The sequence below is a fragment of the Miniopterus natalensis genome, chromosome 20 (assembly GCF_054644295.1).
Source record: "Miniopterus natalensis isolate mMinNat1 chromosome 20, mMinNat1.hap1, whole genome shotgun sequence".
NCBI lineage: Eukaryota > Metazoa > Chordata > Mammalia > Chiroptera > Miniopteridae > Miniopterus > Miniopterus natalensis.
Genome location: NC_142100.1, coordinates 4,286,608 through 4,312,658, shown reverse-complemented (window position 1 = coordinate 4,312,658; position 26,051 = coordinate 4,286,608). Strand labels below are relative to the sequence as shown.

The 26,051-nt window shown below is 42.1% G+C and overlaps 1 protein-coding gene across 1 annotated transcript in view; it reads left to right on the top strand.

Moving 5' to 3' along the window:
• The window catches only part of JHY (junctional cadherin complex regulator), a 79,486-nt gene that overhangs the window by 22,288 nt on the left and 31,147 nt on the right, over nucleotides 1-26,051 (top strand). The window contains exon 3 of the mRNA XM_087828762.1: nucleotides 9,804-9,916. Coding sequence (XP_087684888.1) covers nucleotides 9,804-9,916 — 113 coding nt within the window. The remainder of the gene's footprint in view (nucleotides 1-9,803; nucleotides 9,917-26,051) is intronic.

Here is a 26,051-nt window from a genome sequence, read left to right as displayed (position 1 = left end):
TAGGAACCACAAGGTCTGCCTCTGCTTGCCTCCGTCTGCCGGCTGCCTGTTTTATTCAGTCATTGAAAAAGCCTCTGACAATAACTTGAGTTACATGCAGTAGGTTCTCAGTGAGTCACCAGGTAGGGTGAGAGGCGTTCACCAGATCTATACAGGTTTAAACTTGCTGTCAGCGCTGGGTCTGAGGCCACTCAGCAAGTGTCCCAGGGTACACCAGGTCTAGGTGCCACCCCCTGGGTGCTTGCAGACCTTTGTGGTGAGGCAGAGTCTCAGGGAGTGGTCAGGGTGAACCCAGCAGAGTTTATGCAACTGAAACAGACCAAGATTTGGCCTGTGTGAAAGGAAGGCTCTACACCAGTTGGTTGTTCAAGGGAAAAATTTCTCCCATCCTAGAGCCACACAACTCGTTCTGGCCCAGATTTTGCCATGAGCTCAATCTCAGCAAGGCAGAGCCAATGTGTGTCAGGAAAGGGGGAGGTGCCAGTCAGGCTTGGGGGAAGTTGGGGGTGTGGCCCCCCACCTGAGAGCCACATAACTCAGTCTGTGCTGGATTCTGCCCAGACTGCGGCAGGGCAGAGCCACCAAGAGTCAAGAGGGTGGGGCCACCAAGAACTGGGAGAGTGACACCAGCGGATCTCACATTGGGAGGAAGCTTGTGGGCTTAATCCCAGGTAGGACGTGCAGGAGGCAGCCGATCGATGTTTCGCTCTCACATCAATGTTTCTCTCTTGCTCTCTCCCTTTCCCCTCCTCTCTTTCTAAAAAAAATCAATTTAAAAAATCTTAAAGAAAGAAGCAGAAGATAACAGGTGTAGGTGTACAACAAAGGTATTGTAGGCAAAAGGAGCATAAGCACTGGTATAAAGGCATGAATATAGGTACCATTTAAGTAGAAGCTCACTGGTACAGTAGGGACCTCTGTGGTACTAGTTAAGAACTGATAGTCAATTAATCAAATAATGTGTTTAAAGCAGAATGAAAAATGATAACTATAAAACTTAAAATATATAATGCACATGAATTTGCCAGTTTTTTCCTGAGGAGCCAAGGCTGTTTCTGTTGGTGCATATCCCATTGGTTGGGGTCGTGCACTGTCTCTCTTGTATCAATTTGAGAGCATCTGTGATTTCCACGACTGGTTTCTTGAAAGGAAAGTGAAGACTTAAATAGCATTTAGAAACAATCTAAGAACATAATCTTTATAGTTTTTTTGTGATTCCACTAATCTTTTACACTTTTTTCCTTCCATGTGTTATTTTGCCATTTGCTTTTATTGAGTCATTCTAAATTATTTCACTTAGTTTTCATGAAGATAACCCCATTCACATTTAGATTTTTCCACGTGATCTAATCTTTAAGTAAATCCCATAATTTTAATACATTCTATAGGAATAAACAGGTTTGGGAACAAATGTAAAAGACTCTTGACAAACATACGGCTTAACCAGTGGAAAGAGAAGTGCGAAGGGGTACTTACAAGTAGCTGACCAGCCCTGAGCATTCAGCTGTGGCATTATTTAGGACATCTAAAGGAGGCCTGGAAAGTATTGCCTAATCCAGTAAATCACTTAACGAGAAGACAGGAGTGTCCGCTTTCACCCTCTAATTCAACATAGCACCGGAGTCCTGGTCACAGCATCAGACAAGGAGAAGGAATCAAAGGCGCCCAACCTGCAAAGGAGGAAGTAAAACTGTCTTGATTTGGAGATGACATGATCTGTCTATAGAGAGAGAACCCTAAGATTCCATCAAAAAACGACTAGAAAGGGAAGCTAAGAAAGCAATCCCATTTACATCTGTATCAAAAAAACAACCACCTAGGAATAAATTTAACCAAGGAGGTAAAAGACCTGCCTGTACTCAGAATATTATACGACACTGAAAAAAGACACTGAAGCAGATACAAACAAGTGGAAGCCTATGCCATGCTCATGGACAGGAAGAATTAACATCATTAAAATGTCCATTCTACTCAAAGCAATTTACAGATTCAACGCAATTTCTATCAAAATACCAATGGCCTATTTCACAGAACTAGAAAAAATACTCCAAAAATTTGTGTGGAACCACAAAAGGCCCTAAATGGCCACAGCAATCTTTAGAAAGAAGAACAAAGATGGAGGAATCACGCTACCTGATATCAGACTGTACTGCAAGGCTCTAGTAATCAAAACAGCCTGGTACTGGCATAAAGACAGACATATAGATCAATGGAACGGAATAGAGAGACCAGAAATAAAGCCACACCTATATGGTCAATTAATATTTGACAAAGGAGGCAAGAACATACAATGAGGTAAGGACAGTCTGTTCAATAAATGGTGTTGGAAAATTGGACAGATACGTGCAAAAAATGAAACTAGACCACCTCCTTACACCATATATAAGAATAAATTCAAAATGAACTAAAGACTTAAATGTAAGACTTGAAACCAAAAAAATCCTAGAAGAAAACATAGGCCGTAAAATCTCGGACATTTCTTGTAGCAGTACTGTTCTGATATATCTCCTCAGGCAAGGGAAACAACAACAACAAAATAAATGGGACTACATCAAACTAAAAAGTTTTTGCACAGCAAAGGAAACCATCAACAAAACGAGAAGACAACCTATTGAATGGGAGAAGATATTCGCCAATAATATATTCAATAAGGGGTTAATATCCAAAACTTATAAAGAACTTATACAACTCTATACCAAAAAACTCCTGAAACAATCCAATTAAAAAATGGGCAAAGGACCTGAATAGACATTTCTTCAAAAAGGACATACAAATGGCCAATAGATGTATGAAAAGATGCTCAATGTTACTAATAATCAAAGAAATGCAAATTAAAACCCCAGTGATATCACCTCACACCTGTCAGAATGGCTATCATCCGTAAATCAACAAGCACGTGGTGGCCTCGTGCACTGCTGGTGGGGATGCAGACTGGGGCAGCCACCGTGGGAAACATTATGGAGGTTCCTCAAGAAATTAATGACCCAATGGTTTCACTTCTGAGTTTATATCCAGAGAAACTAAAAAACACTAATTTGAAAAGAAATATGCATCACTGTGCTCATTGCAGTGTTATTTACAATAGCCATGACATGGGAGCAGCCCAAGTGCCCCTAAATAGACCAGTGGATAAAGAAGAGGTGGTACATACAGGGGTGGGCAAAGCAGGTTTACAGTTGTTCATATGGAAAATAATGTAATAATAAAAAATAATACAGGAATAAACTCAAGTTTTGTGTACTCACAACTGTAGACCCACTTTTGCCCCACCCTGTATATCAATGTATATGTGAAACTGTATCATTTGCAGCAGCATGGATCTACCTAGAGGGTATTACACCAAGTGAAACAAGTCAGAGAAGGACAAATGCCACATGATTTCACTTGCATGTGGGATCTAAAGAACCAAATGAGAGAACAAACAAAATTGAAACAGACTCATAGGTACAGAGAACAGGCTGATGGCTCCCATATGGGAGGGGAGGGAGGGGGTGAGAAAGGTGAAGAGATTGAGAAGCACAGGTTGGTAGTTACAGAATGCTCACAGGGATATAAACAGCACAGGGAATACGTCAATAATATTGTAATAACTGTGTGTGGGGACTGGAGATATCAGGGAGGCCACTTTCTAAAATGTATGATTATCTAACCACTATGCTGTACACCTGAAACTAATATAAAATACTAGTGAATGTAAAAAAAACCGCCTGTGTTTTAACAAACCCTCTAAGCGATGCTGATACATGCTCGAGTTTGGGAACCACTGTGCTAAGGAGCTGAGCCTTCCCTCTGCGTGATTCGGAGTAATTGGAGGATTTTAGCAATGGAGCAGTTTGAATACTATGACATCACACGTCACACTTAGTCTTAATTGTGTTGTGGGGAGTTCAGGTTGCTAGCTAGTCAACCTTCATATAGGTTACACGAGACATTCCTAACAATCTCTCACATTTTCGAAAATGGTTAATTTCTTCATCATTGGCATATGTTTTAGAGCTTATCATGTGTCGGGCATTGTACTAGGAGACATCATTAGAATACATCATTGAACAAAACAGACAAAATCCCAGCTCTTGTGGGGCTTACTTTCTATCAGGAGTTGGACAATAGACAAAATAGAAAAATGAGTGTATTGATATGTGATATAAGGGCTAATGATTTTAAATAGGTCACAAAGGAGGTGAGAGAGCTCACCATGCAAATATTTGAGGAAAGAACATTCTAGAAAAGGGAACAGCAAGTACAAAGGGCTGAAGGGCCAGTGGGCCTGTGGCCCAGCAAACAAGGGAAAGAAATGGAAGATGAGGGCCCAGTTTCCACCTTATTTTATTGACAGTTGGCTACCTGGCTTTAATAGAAACACAAATCTGGCCAGATAAACAAGTGGATTATATGTATACTGATGGAAATGGAGAGTTCAATGAGCAATGCACATTAATTTCGCTCAATAATACTTGTTGAGCACATATGTGCCAGGCATACATAGAGCTACTATGTAGGCTGCATGCGTAGGGTGCCTGGAGCTATACAGCTCAGCAGCCCCCACAGAATCCATCATTTTCCTGCCTTCATGGGACTTACAATCTAGAGGAGAAACAAACACAATTGTTACAAAAAGGAAACTACAAAGTTCTAAGTACAGATGCTCAGGTGCATCTATTTTAACCTCTGGTGTCAGGGAAGGCTTCCTGGAGGAAGTTACACTTTAGCCAAACCTGGAACAGTGAATGAGATTGGTCAGATTGGTGGTGAAAAGGGGTTTCCAGGCAAAGAATGGCCTATGCCAGACGCAGAGACGATGGTACATGTGGCCCACCCCCAGAACAGAAAAAGTACACTAGGGAGCGAAGAGTTGAGGCTGAAGAGCAGAGGGTGCGGGGCCTTGTACATTTTTATTTTGTAGTTTTATTTTATTTGGGGGAGGCCTTATAAATTTTTAAAGATTAAGGGCAAAGGAAAGGCAATGAAGTGTTAAGTAGGTGACTGGCATAATTAGTTTTAGGTTGTACAACTTGAGTAGCTTATATGGAAAATGAATGTAAAAAATAATATAGCCAAAAGTTTCCCCGTCACCTGACTTTTATTGCACACACACCTGCTAATACATGATTAAATGTTCTGGAATGGAGAAAGTGGCCAACCACAGAACCAACGTATTTCATATCTCTAAAGAACTGAATAATTAATATGCATCCTCAGCTAATTCAGATAGCTGTGCTAAAAACCCACATTGGAGCCTTACAAAGCGACAGTCTGCATTGTCCTGCCTCAGCCTCACCAAGTATAAACACAGGGTGCACTGCTGATGTGAGGGACATAAACCAACACAGCAAAATGTATTAGAAGCCGAGACAGAGAATTCATACTGCAGATCCCTCATTTGGCAAGTTGACACTGCATCCAGTGTGTGCCCCGAAGAGGCGGATTAAATAGCAGGTGCTTTGGAGCCTTGGTAAGCAAATACTACATTTTAACAATCAGAATCTGGTCTGTTTTTATCTGGATATGTGCTAGTTGTTAGTACCATCAAGGAATGAGAACAGTAAGGAACCTGGTAAATTAATGTGAGCTCCTCACAACATCTGAATAGAAGGTCAGTAATAAAAAAAACAGCAAGAGGAAGGACAGACGCAACTCCCGGGTGGTGGCAGACCCTAATGGCAGTATGCTAGTTGAACTTGTTTCAGTGTCCATGCAGATACATTAATTCACATGTAGCTCTTGTAAAGCATCAACTTTTTGTGTGGTGCTGAGTCCCTGGGAACCTGATGAGTTTCTCGGAGAGCAGTCGCAGCCAGTCTAGCTCAGCTGTGCTCAATCGGAGTTGCTTTCCTACCTACAAACCCTCACTTCAAAGCAAGGAACATAATGTACAATTTTTTAATGGCTCTAGACCCAGGCACTCAGGCTCTCTGCTCCGTGCCTTCCCTCGGTATAAACACCTAATCAAGATTGCCTGCTCTTCCACAATAGCAGCCAAATGCAATTCGAGAACCACAAGCCTTTGAAGTCCTCCCGGCAGAGGCCGGTTTCCAGTCCGGGATAATGACATGCCATGATTGCTGTCTTTGTTGTATCTTTTCAGTAGAGAAGCAATTATAGGCCCCAATTTAACAGAATAGACATTACGCAGCTTATGATGCTCAAAATGCAATTTCATTCGATCATTTTCTCAATTTGATTGGTATTAATAGAATGGTTCACAAAAAAAAAAAAAAAAATAGCTGGCAGAGGTTGTGTCCCACTCCACTTTCAAAGAGATAATGTGGAAGTATCTCTGCTTGCCCAGGGGCTCGCCGCGCCGATTTAGACACCGAGTTCCAACAAAGCAGCGTGGGGTGGGAATATCGTGCGTCCAACATTCTCTGGGGAAGGAAGCGTAAGTCAGTGTATTTTCAATTTGTAAACTTTTACCAAAGCTATATAATGATCCCATCACTGTCCATCAAACAGTATCACCGGTGAAAAGCTGAATTAACTAAACTAAGTCCCCTTTACAGCATCCAGGAAATAGAACTGCCCATGGCAGATCCAGGAACAGGCCCAGCTTTTCTCCTGGGCTCCAGGTAACAGCTCATCCAAGACATTGTGTGCCTGAGGCCTGAAAAGGGATTATTTCCTTTCTGCTTAGGCAGGGTATTTAGATATTATTTTACAATCTTAGTCTTCATTTCTCCTCCTGGATAGAGTGGATTTTTCTTTAAAGGGAGCTGTGTTTCTTTTAACATTGTGGCAATAGGGATTGAAACCTTGGTAATGGTGATGACAAAGTCGTAAAACCTAACACTTCTATAGTCGTGCAGTGTTTCTGGAGCCAGTTCTGTGAGAGGGACCCAGCTGCAAGCCTGAGAAATGGTTCCTGACCAGAGCAGCAGGTTGTGTAGTTCTAAACCCTCCATTTCAGCGCGAGTTCAGCTATTTCACGTGGAGGTTTCCATTGGCAGAGTGGTACCACCCCAAACCCGTTGAGCGCTTCCATTTGTTAGCAGGAAAATTCCATCATCAAATAGTCCATTTTGATCCTGGTACTAGGAGTGAAAATTCAAGCCTGATAAAGTTTTATTTTTACTTTTTCCCATTGTCAGATTAACCTTTAAGTATCTAAACTTCCACACCATCTACTTGCCACACACACACACACACACACACACACACACACACACGTATATGTGCAGTGATTGTGATAAGTAGATATTCAGGTAGAGAAGGTTACATTCCAAATAAAGGAAACAAAATGTTGTCTTCCTGGTGCCAGAGAAGTCACACTGAGTGGTAGGAGTGAGGTTATCTTCATTGTCAAGTGTTTGCTTGTTACTTAACATTTGATAAATAGTTTTGCTTGTTTTCCTATTGAGCACTAGTCTGTGTGAGTATGAAGTGAAGTAACGGCGATGGAGAACTTGAACACAGACACGACGGACGCTAAGCCTGTGCTCTCCCTGGTGTTGCTCCACAGCCTGCCAGGGGGGAGCTCCGCAAAGCCGATATAAAGTCCTGTATCTATGTTTTGAGATCAGTCGCATTAGAAACGGGGAGACAAGCATTTACAGGTGATAACACAGAGTGGCCAAAGGAGCCCACCCTGAGTAACCCCTCCCAGGAGGGGTGGCAAAGACATCTCGGGACTTCCTCTGATGAGAGAGGGTTCAGGAAAGACATTTTAGTCAGCCTCTCGCCATTCCTGGGGGTTTCTGAAAGAAGGGTTGACTTGTTCCATGCTATTTCCGAGGGCAGGGGGTAGAAATGAAAGGAAGACATATTTCTGCCCTTGTCAGGAAGAGCCTTGTAGTATGTAGGCTGCTCCTTGATGGAAGTCACGCTCATCACCCATGAAGTGAGACTAAAATCTAACGTTTACCCCAAGGGTTGGCCGAAAGGACCAGGTCTCCCACAGAGAGGGAATGTTCGCAAGCTGCCTTATTCTTTTCTCTCCCTTCCTTCCTAGAAGATTCTTAAACCTGTACTAACACTGACAAACAGGTAACTTCTGCCAGGAGAGGGGCATGTGTTTAGGCAGCAAGTGGATGCACATCTGCCAGGATGGGATAGAAGTACCAGAGGTTGCACTAGATCACCCCAGAATCCTTTCCGATATTGAGACTGTATAACTTTAACATTGCTTTCTGAAATGCTACCTGATGGCTAGAATGCCACATAGGACAGAGGCAATCTGATTTTTTTTAAAAAATATGTTTTTATTGATTTCAGAGAGAGGAAGGGAGAGGGAGAGAGAGACAGAAACATTAATGATAAGAGAGTCATTGATTGGCTGCCTCCTGCATGCCCCCCACTGGAAATCGAGCCTGCAACCTGGTCATGTGCCCTGACTGGGAATCAAACTGTGACCTCCAGGTTCATAGGTCGACATTCAACCACTGAGCCAAGCTGGCCGGGCAGAGACAATCTAATTTTTTAAATTTAAAACAGGTAGCTAGCTAATGGAGGCAATGAAAGGCCTTCATAATTTGGGGACCTAAGTTCCATGAATAATTTTGGGACATAAACCTTATATAGCTCCCTTTATCAGTGGTTCCCAAACCTGGCTGCAGAAAGACCTACATAAGGGGAGGTGCTTAAATCATATTGATATTCAAGTCCACCCCCAGACCTTCTGATTTAACTGGTCTGGGATGGGACAGCATTGATATTTTTAAAAAGCTTTCTAGCTTATTCTAATATCTTACTAAAGTTGAGAACCACTGATCTAGATCATTCAAATTCACTGAGTGCCAAACAAAAAAATTCTGCAAGTTGAAGATGATATTCCTAATGAGTGAGTTAGTTTCAAAGCTGTTAGACTGGAGTTAAGCTCTGGAGTTATACTACCCGGCTCCTCTGCTTACTAGCTGTTGATTCTGGAAAAGGTACTTAACCTCTTTATCCCTCAGTTTCTCTCATTTCCAAAAGGTGGTAATAATAGTACATACCCAATAAGGTTGTTTGAAGAGTGACTGATAGATGCTAAGTGCTTGGGATACCAACTGGCATACTGTAAGCATTCACTGTATATTAAATACTATTAGCATGGAATACTATGCAGCTGTGAAAAAGAAGGATCTCTTACCCTTTGGGGCAGCATGGAGGGAACTGGAGAGTATTATGCTGAGTGAAATAAGCCAGTCAGAGAAAGACAGGCACCACATGATCTCACTCATATGTGGAATCTAATGAACAAAATAAACTGATGAACAAAATAGATTCAGAGACATAGAACCATGGAGCAGTTGGATGAATTTCAGAGGGAAGGTGGGGAGTGGGGGGAGGAGAGTAATCAAGAACTTAGATGCATACATACATGACCTATGGACACAGACAATAGTGTGGAGAAGACCTGGGGGTGGAGGGTGGGGGTGGATGCTGGGTGGAGGGGATCAATGAGGGGGGGGAAGGGGACATCTGTAATACTTTCAACAATAATTTAAAAATACTTTTATTTCTGTTGTTGTCACCATCCCCTTGCAGTGTAGTGTTATTTCATCATGTAGTTTTGTTTGGCATACTCAAACTTTAGTTGCAGAATCTTGTTCAGATAACCGTTATAAAATTGGGCCCTCTGAGTATACGTATAGAGCATTAAAAGCAATGAGTAGTGTGATCTCAAAGCACCAATTTTCAGATCATGCCTGAAAGAGAAAACATTGTTTATTCCCATTTCTCTTGGGAACAGCCTAGCTCCCTAAGGACTAACATGAATCCTTGAAATGAACTGAAAATAAAACCCACCCTCTTTCTAAAGACTTGAGCCCTGTGGCTCTAAGACTAAACTGAATCCAGTTAACATGCTGTATGTTTCACCCTCTTAGATGTCCTCCCCAGTCAGAGTAACTGACAAGACGTCCACCCAGAGTTCCAAAGAGATGGAAACGGTTGCCATCGATCCTGAAAAGAACTGGCACCACAGAGCCCAGCAGCTAAAGGTTACTTGCTGGATTAAATTTTAAATGTGTTTCAAGAGTTTACTGCTGAATATAAGTAATGTTTATGACTGACTTCTTATCACTTAAGGGTTTATTCTTGTGCCTGCAAATAGTTACCCACCCTCCTAGGCGTAAGACTGGCTTTTTCCCAGATGGGCCATTGTTCTCTCAGCCAGCCAACCCTACCCATTTTCCCAAAGGTTCTATTTTCTAGAGGAAAATCATTATTTCATTCTCTAAACATGCAAAGTTATAACCCCTTAGAGAAGAAAGGCATGGAGAAAATGCAAGGGAAATGTCACAGTTCCAAAATACTGTCCAATGCTGTGCTGCTGAGTCTGTTTCCTTCTGAAATTGGCAGCTACACAGAGTCCCTGGGTGAGAGGGAACGTGACCCAAAAACACTACCCCAGAGCCTCACTGAATCCTCATTGCAGAACGTGGAAGCCCACAAACAGTAATTTAGCAGAATGGCACCCTTCTTTGGCCATGGGCTTACTACTTTGAAACATATTTTGTTTCAGGGAAGATTTTTGTGAAAAAGTCCCCACTGACTTTTTCTGGAAGAATCGGGAAAAGCGCTAGCAGGTGATTTCATAAGCCAGTGTCTGGAGTTGTGTGGAGCAGTCACTAGTGGACCAGACTTTATCTCTGCTCAAGAAGGAATGATCCCTTTAAAATCATCCAGGCCCTATAGAGCCTGTTGACATCATCAGTTAAAACTATGTACAGTGGTGAAAATAATAAGAAAAATAATTAAGTTCATTCCAATTTCAGAGAAGTTAGAAAAGAAGGATTGCCTAAATCATCTTTCTTCCCCAGTGGATTCTTATGTTTTTTATGTTTTTAAAAATTGATTTTAGAGAGAGGGGGAGGGGGAGGGGCAGAGAGAGAGAAATATCAATCGGCTGCCTCCCACACGCACCTCTACCGGAGACAGCCCATGACCTGGGCATGTGCCCTGACAGGGAATCGAACCAGTGAGCCTTTGGTGAATAGGACAGTGCTCAACCAACTGAGCTACACCAGCCAGGGATTTTTTAATTTTAATTTTTTAAAATAATTTTTATTTTTCAGTTACAGTTGACATACAGTATTATATTAGTTTCAGGTGTACAGCATAGTCATTAGACATTTATATAACTTATGAAGTGATCCCCCCAATGTCTACTACCCATTTGACACCACACATAGTTATTACTGTATTATTGACTGTATTCCCTGTGCTGTACTTTGTATCTCATGACTGTTGTACCTGCCAATTTGTATTTCTTAATCCCTTCAACTATTTTACTCATCCCCGCCCCCCCCCCCCAAACCCTGACCATCAAAATGTTCTCTATGACTTTGTTTGTTTTTCTTGGTCATTTATTTTGTTTTTTAGATTCAAAATATAAGTGAAATCATATGGCATTTGTCTTTGTCTGGCTTATTTCACTCAGCACAGTACCCTCTAGGTCCATCCATGTTGTTGCAGATGCAAGATTTCATTCTTTTTTATGGCTGAGTAATATTCCATTGTATATATGCAGCACTTCTCTATCCAGTCATCTATGAGGGACACTTAGGCTGCTTCCATATCTTGTCTATTGTAAATGATGCTGCAGTGAACATGGATGCATATGACTTTTTGATTTAGTGTTTTGGTTTAAAACACAAAATAAATGACCAAGAAAAACAGAAACAAAGTCATAGAGAACATTCTGATGGTTGGGGTTTGTGGGGGGCAGGGATGAGTAAAATAGTTGCAGGGATTAAGAAATACAAATTGACAGGTACAACAGTCATGGGATATAAAGTACAGCACAGGGAATACAGTCAATAATATTGTAATAACTATATGTGGTGTCAAATGAGTAGTAGACATTGAGGGGATCACTTCATAAGTTATATCCAGAAGTGGAATTGTTGGGTCCTTCCTTGTGTCTTATAATAAATAGCCTTTGTTTTAAAGTCTATTTTGTCTGGTTTAAATATTGCTACTCCAGCTTTTTTTTTTTTTCATTTCTATTTTCATGAAATATACTTTAGCATCCCTCCAGGCTACTCTTAGAGTTGAAAAGGAAGAAGTACAAACAGTTAATCACACAGAGCTTTCTGAAAGCTGATGTCACTGAGGACACACCCAGAAGTTGAGAGCGTGGAGACTGAAATTTCTCTTGCAGTGGGATGTAGAGAACAGAATCTAGTACCAGACCTGGCAGAGAGCCTAGGGAGCTTGGCCAGTGGGATGCAGAGAACAAAGGATAGCACCATAATGCTTGTCCTGCATTATGGGTGATGGACAGGGTCAGAAGACATTAACCTCTGAGCCTTCACCTGCCGTTCACTTGAGGAGTACCTTTGGGCAAATCTCAGCTTCCTTCAAGCCTTAAGTTTCTTCTTCTTTAAATAAAGGATTGGCTGAAATGAACTGCAAAGCCCATCCTAGATGCAAAATGCTATGATTCTATCACCCTTTACTTAAATTATCATTTAAAATATATTTGAAGCATGTAAGATTCTTGCAGACTATAGCTTTCATAAGTATTACTAAGAAAAATTGTAACATTCTCAATCAATAATAAAACAATCATGGTAAAATCACAATGCTTGATTTATGGCATGGACCTAGACAAGCAGTAAAAAAAATAAAACAAAGCTTTGTATGGAAGACAATCAGAAGAAAGCCAAAGGAACGTTGTTTCTTCTTATGTGCACTAGGACCCATTTGTGCATAACCCAGTCCCGAATGAAGACAAAGAGAAGACAAACATCTAAAGATTGTTAGACCAAAAATGACAGCAATAGAGTAGCCCCAAGGATGTTTCACTTTATCCAGAGAGGATTTGTTAACTGCCTCTGCCTCCTACATGGTGGCTAGGCACTGGGTGTGCAAACACTCCAGGGTGCTTTTCTTTCTCCTCTTTATCTTTCCAATCCAATGCCTTTCTTTCTGCACCCCCCCCCCACACACACCCAGACTGAATATTTCCCAGCCTCCCCCACCCTGGTGCTCTGCCCCTTCTCTCACGGCTTATTGAGCCTGTGGTCGGGACCACACTCTCCAGGCTTCTTATGCTTGGCCGTGCCTCACTAGGTGCTGTCTGTGTTTCTTTTGTAACAACCACACTATCAGCTCCCTGAACGGTAGCATTTTATTTTATCCTGTATCTCCTGGCCCAATGTTTTGTATAAAGTTGATCTTAGTAAATACTTACTGGTTGATTAAAGAAACATTTAAAAATCATTTAGTGCCCTGGCCAGTTTTGCTCAGTGGTTAGAGCATCAGCTCGCAGACTGAAGGGTCTCAGGTTCGATTCCGGTCAAGGGCACGTACCTTGGTTGCAGGCTCAGTCCCCGGCCCTGGTCATGTGGGAGGCAACCAGTCGATGTGTCTCTCCCACATCGATGTTTCTCTCTCTCTCTCCCTTCCACTCTCTCTGAAAAGCAATGGAAAAAATATCCTTGGGTGAGGATAAATAAATAAAAATAAATAAATAAATAAATAAATAAATAAATAAATAAATAAATAAAAAGTCATTTAGTGACTCTCCAAGTGAAAATGGGCCTTGCTTGACAATTTTTTTTGAAAGATGACTTTAAAAGACTCTATCTATCCCCTCAGTAAACGTACTCTAACAATGAATAGCTTTCATTGGGAAAGATCCTTACATAAAATCAAACTAATTCACACAACAAATATTTATACAGTACCTACTATATTGCAGGCACTAGGTTTTAGAAGCCTAACCCAAAAGGCATCGTAAAAACAAAACAAAACAACCCCCCCAATAAAACCCCTTCAAGACAATAAACAAAATTTGATAAAAGATCTTTTTCAAAGAATAAAAATGAAATAGATTCCTACCCTCAAGGGTTTTAGAACTTTAGTGGGAAAAAAGTTATGTAATCATAATGAAATAATATAAAAGTAGGTGCAAAATGCAGTGTAAGTAAAAGAGGAGCTAATTCTGCCTTAAAAGGACAAGAAAAGCCTCCCTAAAATAGACAGGATTTGAGCTGACCCCAGGGATAAATCAAAGTATGCAAGAGACAGATGTGACAAAGGTATGAGAATGCAAGAGAGCATAGTATGTTCTGAGGATGACATGCAGGTCAGTAACTAAAGGAGAAAGAATGGGGATGGGGAGTGGTGTGACGCGGGGCTGTGCTGGTTGGCTAGGGGACCCTGAAAGGCTTTTTATGTCAATCAAAAGATTTCAGATTTTATCCTGTGGATAGACAGCAGGAGGCCATTAAAATTTTTAAGCAGGTTCGTGACATAATCAGACTTGAATGTTAGAAAATTCATTCTGGCCATGGTCTGAAGAATAGATTGGAAGGAAGAAAATGGCAGAGTCAGTGGAACCAGTAAGGTGGCTTTTGCTATGTTTTCTGCAAGAGACTATGAGAGAACTGGAAGGGGGCAGTACTTACTCTGGTTTTGTCACTGTTCTCTTTTCAATCTGGTGGCTGTACGTCGTTCCACTGGCTCGATTAAACTTGTTGCAAGTCAGGACAGCACCTGATCCCCCTCAGTCCTGCCTAACAAATTTAACAATAGCTTAAATACAAGGTAAATGGAAGGGAGAGAAAGAGAATGATTTTGTTGACAAAAGAAATTCCAAACCTAAACAAAGGTTTAAAGTTTATTTGTGCCTAAGCTGAGGACCAGACCAAAAAGCAAAGTCTCAAAGGATTGAGAAAATGATCCCAGGAACAGCAGTGTTGCAGTTCACTTTATATGTTACAATCAAAGGAGAAAACATAAGGAAGATTACATGAAATGCATTGGTGGCAGATTAAGGAGGCAAGGAAAGTAAAATGGGGGGAATCTATAGGATTGGATAAAAGCAAAATGGAGAATACATGTTTCTTTTCCATGGGTGGGTGCAGGATAGTTAACATCTAACACACATAGTTTATAGAGGTATGCAGGTAAAAGATCACAGTGAGGGGGAATCCAACATGATGATGGAGTAGGTGGAAGCAACACTCACCTCCTCCCAGGACCAAACTGGAATTACAACTAAATTATAGAAAAAAATCATCCTGAATAACCAACTGAAGTCTAGCTGAGCAGAAGTCTCATAATGAAGGATTTACAGAAGAAGCCCCATCGAGACTGTTAGGAAAGGAGGAAATGTGAAAAGGGCTGGTCCTGCTACCTCTGGAAAGGTGTCTCAGCTGCAAAGGTTCCCCATGAGGAGCATGGGGTCTCAACCCCAGGCTGGACTCCCCAGACAAGAGCACCAGAGCCAGGAAGAGGCGCCCACATAGCCTCTGTGAAAAGGGGCGGGGTCTCTGTCAGGGAGAGAGAGGAGTCTCCTAGAGACAGAGGTGCCCTCTTAAAGGGCCACTCGCCCTGGCCTCCTGTGGAGGGAGGATAGAGTGGACTAGAGTCGTGTGAGAAGAGACTGGGGCTTGTGGCTCTGGGGAGGAAGTTCAGAGAACAGTGACCAGGATCCCAGTGCTGAGTCCCTCTCCCACATCACAGACGCCATCTTCCTTGGGTGGAGCACTTTTCTCTATATGGCATCAGCCATGGGGAAAGCAACAGCCCCACCTTCTGGATTCCCTCTCACCCCACTCCACAGAGCTTATGCCCAGCTGAGGAGTGAACTGCCTTGGCCAGTGTGTAGAGGTCTGAGCAGACTAAGTTGTATGGCATTGGGGTGGGGGCAATTTCCCCCACTTTCCCATAAACCTAACTGGTGCTTCCCCCTCATGAGAGATAACTAGAGCCACCCTCCAAGCTCCAGCAGCCCCACCCACCCAACTCCTAATGGCTCCACACTGCCAAGTTTGGGACAGACTGAATTGTGTGGCTCTCAGGGAGAGTTCACACACTCAAGCTTCCTTGAAGCCTGACAGGAACTTCCCACTCAGGGGAGATCCATTAGCTCTATCCTCCCAACTCCTGGCAGCCCCACCCTGCAGAGCTCCATCTCTTCCTGGCAGAATCTGGGACAGACTGAGTTGTGCGGAGCTAGGACAGGGGCTATTATTTCCTCACACAACTGACCAAAGCAGGGCTCACCCTTTACATGGCAAAATCTTGCTCTGTTTGGGCCTGATAAACACTGCTGGCCTCACCCTTACCACTCCCTGAGTCTAAGGTGTATGAGCATTCAGCAGGTGGCAGCTAGACTTGGAATAACCAGGGGCATTTGCTGAGTGGCTTCAGACCCAGCACTGGCACTGAGTTTGAAACTGTGTCAATCTGGTGAACACCACTTCTACCTGGCGACTCACTGAGAACATACTTCATTTGATTTGAGTACCACCAGAAGCTCTTTCAGTGACTGAGCCTAACAGGCAGTGGGCAGGTGAAAGCGTCTTAGGACTTTTGCTGACCTGCGCGTGGGACTGAAGTTGGTAAAAGCTAGCCTTGGTGCACAGCTTGGTCCTTCCTATGAACACCCAGGCCCAGCAGAGGCACCCACACCTGTGGATTACTTGAGCTCCAAAGAGGTGCCCAGGGCCAGTCACAGATAGCATCTGCCATTGGCCTGCACCAGAGTTCCTCCCAAGAGGCCCAGAACAACATACTCAGTGTCCAGTTTCAGACAATATCAGAGCAGGATCCAATAGGCTTCACAAGCAGCATATCCAAAGAGAAGTCTTGGCAGACACCAGATGTAGCTAAGGCAAATTCAGCACCTGCACAGCAACTTACCATGGCTGAGGTTGAGCCTCACAGTCAGTCTGAGGGTCAACCACATGCACAGACAGGCCAGTAGCAATCAAGACTCAATTATAACACAAGGTATCACATAACCTACACAAGGGACATTCCTGGAGCACCCAGTGCAGATGATCAAAAAACTACACCACTGGACCCCAAGGACACCTACTACAAAAAGCAACTCCACCAAGACTGGGAGTCATAGCAGATCTGTTTAATACATAGAAACAAACAAAAAGAGACAGCCAAAATGGGGAGACAAAGAAACATGTCCCAAATGAAAGAACAGGAGAAATCTCCAGAAAAAGGGCTAAATGAAGGGAGGCAAGCAAATTGTCAGATATAGAGTTCAAAGCAATGGTTTTAAGGTTGCTTAACAGCATAAAATAAGACATAGAAACCATAAAAAAGAACCAGTCAGAAATGAAGAACACAACACCTGAAATGAAGAATACAGAATACAGAAGGAGTGAATAGTAGTTGGATGAAACAGAGGATTGATTCAGCAATTTGGAAGGCAAAGTAGCAGAAAACACCCAATCAGAGCAATAAAAAGAGAGAACTAAAAAAATGTGTACAGTTTAAGGAGACTTGGGAACAACATGAAGTGTAACAATATCCTCATCATAGGGATACCAGAAAGAGAAGAGAGAGCAAGGGATCAAGAACTTATTGGAAGAAATAATGACTAAAAACTTCCATAATCTAGTGAAGGAAAAAGACACACAAATCCAGGAAGCATAGAGAGTCCAAAACAAGATGAACCCAAAGAGGCCCACACCAAGATACATCTTAATAAAAATGGCAAAGGTTAAAGACAAAGAGAGAATCTTAAAAGCAGCAAGAGAAAGACAGTCACCTACAAGGGAGCTCCCACAAGACTGTTGCTGATTTCTCAATAGAAACATTTCAGGCCAGAAAGGATTGGCATGAAATATTCAAAGTGGTGAAAAGCAAGGACCTACAACCAAGACTACTTTACCAGCAAGGGCATCATTTAAAACTGAAGGCGAAATAAAGAGCTTTCCAGACAAGAAACAGCCAGCTTGTTGAAAGTCCTTTGGGAAGGTCTGCCCTGATCGCTTAATTGTTGGAGCTGTAAATTCGTGATTTTAGCAGCTTCACCCTTTTCCTTCTTTTGAATAACTTTGGGTAATTGATCAGCCAGAACTGCTAGCTTATTAGTATGCATAGTAGGCCAGTTTAATTTACGCTGTTTAATCACAATTACAAACTCTTCATCTAATCCTTTCAAAAATGGCAACTTGAGAAATGGATGATTTTGATGATTATTTAAATTGTATGGAGACAGTTCTGAATGTTGTTTGGAAGTTTTCTTAAAGTGTTCTAAGAAATCAAGTATGGTTTCATCGGGTCTTCACTTACATTGCCCGATTTTAGTCCACTCTCTTTGGGGCTGGGGGGCGGATCTCAGGAGTGGCTTGGTAAAACCAGTAGGCTAATTCCCTGCATTCATCTCAGTCTCTCTGTGTCTTAAAAAATCTTCTACGGGTTTTTTCCCAACAAGCCTTATTTAAATTTTGTGTTGCCTTACTCTCATAAACGAAGAGTGTATCAGTTAAGACAGGTCTGGAAAACCAGGATCATGTGTTCTGACAGTGCAATCAAATTCCTTAGCAAGTCTGACGGGGTCTTGGAGGGGATCAGGAACATCTTTGGTTAGATTTCTTAATTCTGTTCTAACCAAAGCAGTATAAATTTTTGCCTATTCTCCCCTCCCTGGGACTGGCTTTTCCCAAAAGGGAGCCACCAGAGTTTCTGGTCTTTCTAGTGCATTCTGGTTTAGCTATTTTTAGTTTCATTTTCAGTCTGTAAAGGTGAAGGCAGCAGAGAAGGAAGAGAAGAATGGGGAGGGGAAGGAGGAAGGAAAATGAGCCCACACAGGAAAGCTCTGAGAGTAAAGGCTCTAACGGAGTAGCTGGGAAAGGGGGAGAAGTAGGTAGTGGCAGTGAGTAGCTTTGGAAGCCATTTTTAATTCAGAGACAGTCTCTAAAACTTTTTTATTAACCTCCTGGAGAAAAGAGAGTTTATCTGTGCCTCGTCTTGAGGCTCCTAATTTTCAATCAAAGTAAGCTTCCCATTCATTTTGTTTAATTTTAGAGCTGGCTTTTTCCAATTGTGCATGCAAAAAAATCAATTCTAGTATATCAAAAGTTCCCCATTTTAGCCATCTTAAGCTAAGATCATTTTTAGTTAAATCTTCCCATTTCTTTACATACTTACAATTGAAAGCTCTGTATGAATTGTACATGAACCCTCCCAGAGTACTAATAGGTGGCTGTCCATTTGGGGGCTTGTTGGCCTTGGAGGTATAATTTCCCATTTTGAATTTAATTTTCTTTTGAAATCTGTAGAATCTGAATAAGCTTCTAGAAATATTATGTTATGGGTTACAGTGTGCTGCTTGTGGGTTGACTTCCTTGGGGCTTTTACCTCCTGAGTCTCTCAAACCCTCTTCTGTGCCTTGGTGTCTTCCTCTGTTTGTCTAATACAACCATGACGACTTGGAGCAATGAATGACCAGTCCCTATGTGTGTGTCCACAGACAAGTCAATTATTTAATTAAAATGTACTGGAATTCCCTGTGGTACCACTTTATCCTTGAGATTTCCCAGACACCCCCACAATGACTTTTAGTTACTAAAGACTACCCAAAATTGGGGCTGGAAGGAGTAGGTATCCCTTTCCTTTGGAGCTGAATGAGTTCAGCCTCTCATTTAACTAGCAAATATTTTTTTTATTCAGACTCTCAGAAAGCAATCCCAATTGAAAGACCAAAACATAAAAACAGACACCCCTTCCTCCATTCCCTGAGTTAATTTTAATTCAACCAACCTTTACCTTTTAGTGCTACCTTGAGGATTTTCTAATAACAACTCAAAACAAAGTCAGGACCTGCAACCAAAAGCAGGAAGATCTGGGGTTCCAAGAGAGAACTCACCCAAGGGCACCCAATATGAAACTAGGAGCTGGTGTGGCATAATGGGCCCTGCGGGCACCTAACACCAGGTCTGTGTCCGCAGCATGCTCCTGGGTGATTTTCTTTGGAATCCTGTTCACACCATCAAGTAGATGTGGGTGAAAGAAATTCCAAACCTAAAGAAAGGTTTAGAGTTTATTTGAGTCTAGGCTGAGGTCTAGGCCCAAAAGCAAAATCTAAGTTTCCAAGTGTCTGATCAGTGGTATCAGTTCCACTGAGGAAGAAAAGGAGGGCCTTGGTGCTGGGCTAAAAGCGGGGAGGGCATGAAGTTGAGTTTGGAGTTGCCTGTATCTGATTTGGGCACAGAACATAGGAGAGACATATGAGTTAGCAACATGCATTTGCATCCTTAGAGCTCACTGGTGCACTGAAGCTGTCAGAATTGCTGAAATGCCCCAGGAATTCTAGGTCGTGGAAGAGAGAAGGGTCAAGAACAGGGCTCTGTAGACAATGGCAGAATTTTAAGGGTGAGCAGAGGTAGAGGTGAGAGGAGGTGAGACTACAAAGAAGTTGCCAGAGAGGTTGAAAGCGGACTGGGATAAAACAGTGTCATGAAACAGGAGACATGAAAACTTCAAGAAAGAAAAATCAGGGAACAAAGTCAAACTGCAGAGAGGACACGGAAAGAGGTGCGATGACAAGGGAATGATACAAAGTTTCAAATGATTCAGAGAAAACTAAGTAACAACACGAACAATAAAATAAATGACATATATGCAAATCTGTGTGTCTATATATGGAGACACAGAGAAGGAATGATAAAATGTGGCAAAAAGTTAAAAATTGGTGAATATTGGTAAGAATATTTGGAAGCTCTCTGTGCTATTCTTGCATTTTTTTCTGTAAATTTTAAATAATTTTGTAACTTTGAAAAATAAAAAGTTAAAGAAAAAGGTACCCATAGTATTTAGCAACTGAGAGGTTATTTGTGGCCTGAGCAAAGCAGTTTTAGTGTAGTGGTGAGAGTAATGCTCTACTGCAGGGTGCAGAAGTCAGGTGAGAGATGAGGAAACGAAGACCAGCAGAGCCTACACTTCCAGGATGCTTGGCTGTGGGTGAAGAGAGGAGTTTTAGGCAGAGCATGAGATCAAGTGAGAGATTCTTTCATTTTTGAACAGAAGAGACTTAAACACATTTACATGCTGGGGGGAAAAAAAAGAGAAACTAGCCCAGTTGGCGAGGCTCAGCTGTTAAGCATTGACCTAGGATCCAGAAGATTGTGGTTCAATTCCCAGTCAGGGCACATGCTCGGGTTGCGGGCTCGATCCCCAGTGGGGGTGTGCAGGAGGCAGCCAATCAATGACTCTCTCATCAATGATGTATCTTTCCCTCTCTCCCTCTCCCTTCCTCTCTCTGAAATCGATAAAGACATATTAAAAAAAAAAAAGAAACTAGAGAAAGAGTAAGGGAAGAAAGAAGATATGGTGGAAACAAGGTCTCTGAGACCACTTAAGCCTATGTATTTTCATTTTAAAAATACTGATAACTGATGGTCATCATCATACTCTTTTCTTCTTACGAGCCAAATAATCGCTCTTCACTTTACCTTTCCCTGTAGATCTTGCTGTCCTAAAATATTCTGTGCCCCCTGTGAATCTTCACAGATTTTCCAAATTCCACTTCCATTGTGTACCCAGCACTGGACACAGTACTTAGCTAAGGGTCCAACCCTTGCTAGGAGTGAAAAGGAGCACACTCCCACCGGCAGAAGATCCTTCCTAGGCAAGGAACACGTTTTCAACGAAGAAAAAGAAAGTTCTTCAGTTAAGTGAAGCTTCAAAAGGATGAAATAGGACATTTTCTTTCTTGCTACTCTTAAATTACTCTTGACTTTGTAAGCAAGGAAAAGGAATGAGTGTGAAAGGTGTGAGGATCTTTGATTAATCTCAAAGTCCTTATGATCATATCCTATGGAATCTTCCCAAGTTTCCAAAGAGCTATTACTTTGGTTTTGCCTCTAACACCACCCATAGAACTATGCTTCTTTTTAAATCTGAACATAGAGTCCTTCCTTACTGATGCTGAAAATTAGCCAGTTGATAAATTAGAGACAGTGCTCTAAATTTTCTTAATATCATCAGGTGGAACTTATAACCCAACCTCAAAGTACTCATGTATTTGTTTCTTTAATACTTTTTTTGGTGATTTTTAAAATTTTATCTTTATTGTTGAAAGTATTACGGGTGTTCCCCCTTTTTCCCCATTGACCCCTCCACCCCACCCCTGCCACCCCCCCAGGCCTTCACCACACTTTTGTCTGTGTCCATGGGTTATGCATATAGGCATATAAGTTCTTTGGTTAATCTCTTCCCCCATTCTCCTTCCTTCTGAGATTTGTCAGTCTGTTTTGTGCTTCCATGTCTATGGATCTATTTTGTTCATCAGTTTATTTTGTTAATTAGATTCCAAATATAATAAGATCATGTGATACTTGTCTTTCTCTGACTGGCTTATTTCGCTTAGCACGATACTCTCCAGGCCCCTCCATGCTGTCTCAAATTACACTTGACATAAAATATTATGTTAGTTTAGGGTGTACAACCTAGTGATTAGACATTTATATAACTTATGAAGTGATCACCCCAATAAATCTAGTGTCCATCTGCCACCATACATAGTTTTTACAATATTGACTACATTCCCTATGCTGTACTTTACATACACCCATGACTGTTTTGTTACTATTAATTTGTACTTCTTAATCCCTTCTCTTTTCATCCACCCACCCCAACCCCCTTTCCATCTGGCAACCATCAAAATGTTCTCTGTATCTATGGGTCTGTTTCTGTTTTGCATGAGGTTTATTTTGTTTTTTAGATTCCACATATAAGTAAAATCATGTGACACTTGTCTTTCTCTGTCTGACTTATTTCACTCAGCACAATACCCTCTAGGTCCATCCGTATTTTAGCAGATGGCAAGATATTCTTTTTTATGGCTGTCATATTCTATTGTATATCTGCACCACTTCTTTATCCAGTCATCTATAATGGGCACTTAGGTTGCTTCCATATCTTGGCTCTGGTAAATAATGTTGCAAAAACATACAGCTGTACAGTATATGTCTTTCTAATTTAATGTTTTGTGGGTTTTTTGGGTAGATACCCAGAAGTGGATTTGCTAGGTCTTTGTCTTTGTTTTAAAGTCTATTTTGTCTGGTATAAGTATTGCTACTCCAGCCTTTTTTTTTTTTTTTCTTTTCATTCCCATTTCCATGAAATATCTTCTTCCACCCCTTGATTTTCGGCCTGTGTGTGTCTTTCAGTCTGAAGTGGATCTCTTGTAGACAGCATATGTATGGGTCTTGTTTTGTATCCATTCAGCCACTGTATGTCTTCCAATTGGAGCATTTAATCCATTTGCACTTAAAGTAAATGTTGATAGATATGTATGTATTGCCATTTTATTAGTCATATTTTTTAATCTTCCCCCCCTCCTCCCCCTCTCCCTCCTCCTCCTCTTCTTCTTCTTCTTCTTAAATAAAACCTTTTAAAATTTTTTGTAATACTGTCTTGGTAGTGATGAACTCCTTTAGCTTTTTCTTGTTTGGGAAACTATCTGGCCTTCGATTCTAAATGATAACTTTGAGGGTGGGGTCATCTTGGTTGTGGGTCCTTGCTTTTCATCACTTTGAATATTTCTTGCCAGTCCCTTCTGACCTGCAAAGTTTCTGCTGAGAAGTCAGTTGACAGTCTTATGGGAGCTCCTTTGCAGGTAACTAATTGCTTTTTTCTTGCTGTTTTTAAGATTCTCTCTTTGTCTTTAACCTTTGGCATTTTAATTATTATGTGTCTTGGTGTGGGCCTCTTTGGGTTCATCTTATTTGGGATTCTCTGTGCTTCCTAGATGTGTGTGTCTTTTTTCTTCACCAGGTTAGGGAAGTTTTCCAGCATTATTTTTTTAAATAGGTTTTCAATTTCTTGCTCTCCTCTTTCTGGCACCCCCATGATGCTTAAAGTTGTCCCAGAAGCTCCTGTAACTATCCTTGTTTTTTTGGATTCTTTTTTCCTTTTTGTTGTTCTGATTAGATGTTTTCTGCTTCCATATCTTCCAAATCACTGATCTGGTCCTCTGCTTCATCTGCTCTACTGTTGATTCCCTGTAATGTGTTCTTCACTTCAGTTATTGTATTCATTTCTGACTGGTTCTTTTTTATGTTTTCTGTCTCCATTTTTATTTTTTTGTCTCTTTGTTGAAGTTCTCACTAAAGCTCACCTACTCTTCCCCTAAGTTCACTGAGCGTTCTTATAAGCAGTGCTTTGAACTCTGCATCTGGTAGATTGTTGTCTCCATTTTTAGTCCTTTTTACGGAGTTTTGTTCTGTTCTTTCCTTTGTGATGTTTCTTTGTCTTCTCATTTTGATTGCTTCTTGTGTTTGTTTCTGTGTATTAGGTAGAGCTGCTATGTCTCCTGGTCTTGGTAGCGTCGCCTTATGTAGTAAGTGTCTCGTGGGGTCCAGTGGCACAGCCTCCCCAGTCACCCAAACTGGGCACTCCAGATGCGCCTCCTCTGTGAGCTGTGTACAACCTCCTGTTGTAGTTGAGCCTTAATTGCTGTTGGCATGTCAATAGGAGGTATTTACCCACCAGGCCTATTGGTTTTGAGGACTGGTCGCAATCACAGTGGAGGGTCTACTGTGCATGGGAACACCCCGCATAGGAGGACATGATTCAGTGGAGCTCTGGTGCCTGGTGACTATTTGAAAAAATAATGATGGAAAACTTCCCTAAACTGGTGAAGGGAAAAGACACATATCCAGGAGGCACAGAGTCCCAAACAAGATGAACCTAAGGAGGTCCACACCAAAACACATCATAATTAAAATCCCCTTGAGTGTGTTGTTTGTGGAGGTGGTTGGGTGGTGCTTTGGCATGGTCTGAAGCTGTCCACCAGGTACATTGGCGCTAGGGTCTCCTGGGAGATGGAGACCAAGGTAAGCCACCCAAGGTAATCAGGAGCTACAAAGTGATCTGCAGATGGCTGCTACTTTTGCTGGACTTGGACATATTTGCAAGAGGCCAAGCTGCTAAGCAAGGCTGGCTTCTGTCAGTGCTGAACCTAGGGCCACTTAGCAAGAGGTATGGGGCACACCGAAGCCTGATCTTGCTTGTTTGGGGTTTGTGAACCTTTTAGAGACTTTAGGAAAGTCCACAAGTGAGCAGAGACAGGCTGTTTGTATGAAAAAGCCATTGGAAGCAGTTTTGGTGGGCCCACAAGTTGGGTGGGGTGAGGTCTCAGTGAATCATTAGGGTGGGACGAACAGTGTGAGCCAAGTTGATGGAGACTCACCTGCTGGCTCTATGTGGGAGGGCTCAGCAAAGAAACTATGACCTCTGCCAGCACTTCTGTCTTGGAGAAAACTGCCCCTCCAGCTCTCTTTGGACAATTCAGTTCCTCCCCGTATGTCCCTGGTAGCTTTTGAGCTGCTTCTGCAGCCCTGGAGTTCAGAGTGAGTGAGTCAGAATAAGTCCATGTGCAGGCCCTTTAAAAGGGACTCCAGCAGCCCTCTGTCTCACTCAGCCCCAGTCTCTGCTGGTTTTTACAGCCAGAAGTTATGGGGACTTCTCTTCCTGGAACTGGAATCCTGGGTTGAGGAGCTTGGTGTGGGGTGAGACCCCTTGCTCCTCAGTGGGGACCTCCACATCCAAGACATCCTTCCTGATTTTTAACTGCTATATGTGGTTGTGGGACCAGCCTGTTGCATGTTTTAGCCTCTTTAACAGTCTCCATGTGACTTCTTTTTTATATCCTTAGTTGTAGGACTTCCATTCAGCTAGATTTCAGGCAGTTCTGAGATGATTGTTTTGTAGTTTAGTTGGAACTTTGATGTGGTTGTGGGAGGAGGTGCATACCATGTTCACTACGCCGCTGTGTTGACTGGAAGGTTGATTGTTAATAAACACAACAGAACTTCTCTATGTCAAAACTCATCTTGGAGCCCAGACACAACCCTCAAGACTCCAGGGTTGATCAGGGTAACTGCTGAAGAGGCAGAAAGCTGTATGTGTGCTCACCTTGAGAGTAAGGATGAGGTGTTTTTTTTAAACAAATGAACTGATTGGTTGAGACCAGAGCACATATTCTCCCCTCTGCTTATGCCCTGTAAACAGCAAAGCTATGAAAGAGGACACCCCTGGGTGCAGCGTTTCATGGGTTGGGGCAGACTTCCCTCAGATGGCACAGGAGGAACAAACACTGATAACTAAGTATGGGTTTTACTATGAAAATATCACCCTAGCTTTAGGCATCAGGATTCCTCGATGCTAACAGCCCAGCCAAGGACCCTGCCCTATGTGTGCCAGGGAAACCTATTGCCATTAGGCCGTTAGTCTGAGTGCACGCAGCATGGGCTGACTGTGCAGTTGGTAACAAAAGAACCCCAGTGAGAGCCGGATGAAATAGAGGATTTCAGTGCTGATGGGGATGAAATAGCCTGAGAATGGGTTTGTACATTAACTTCAGG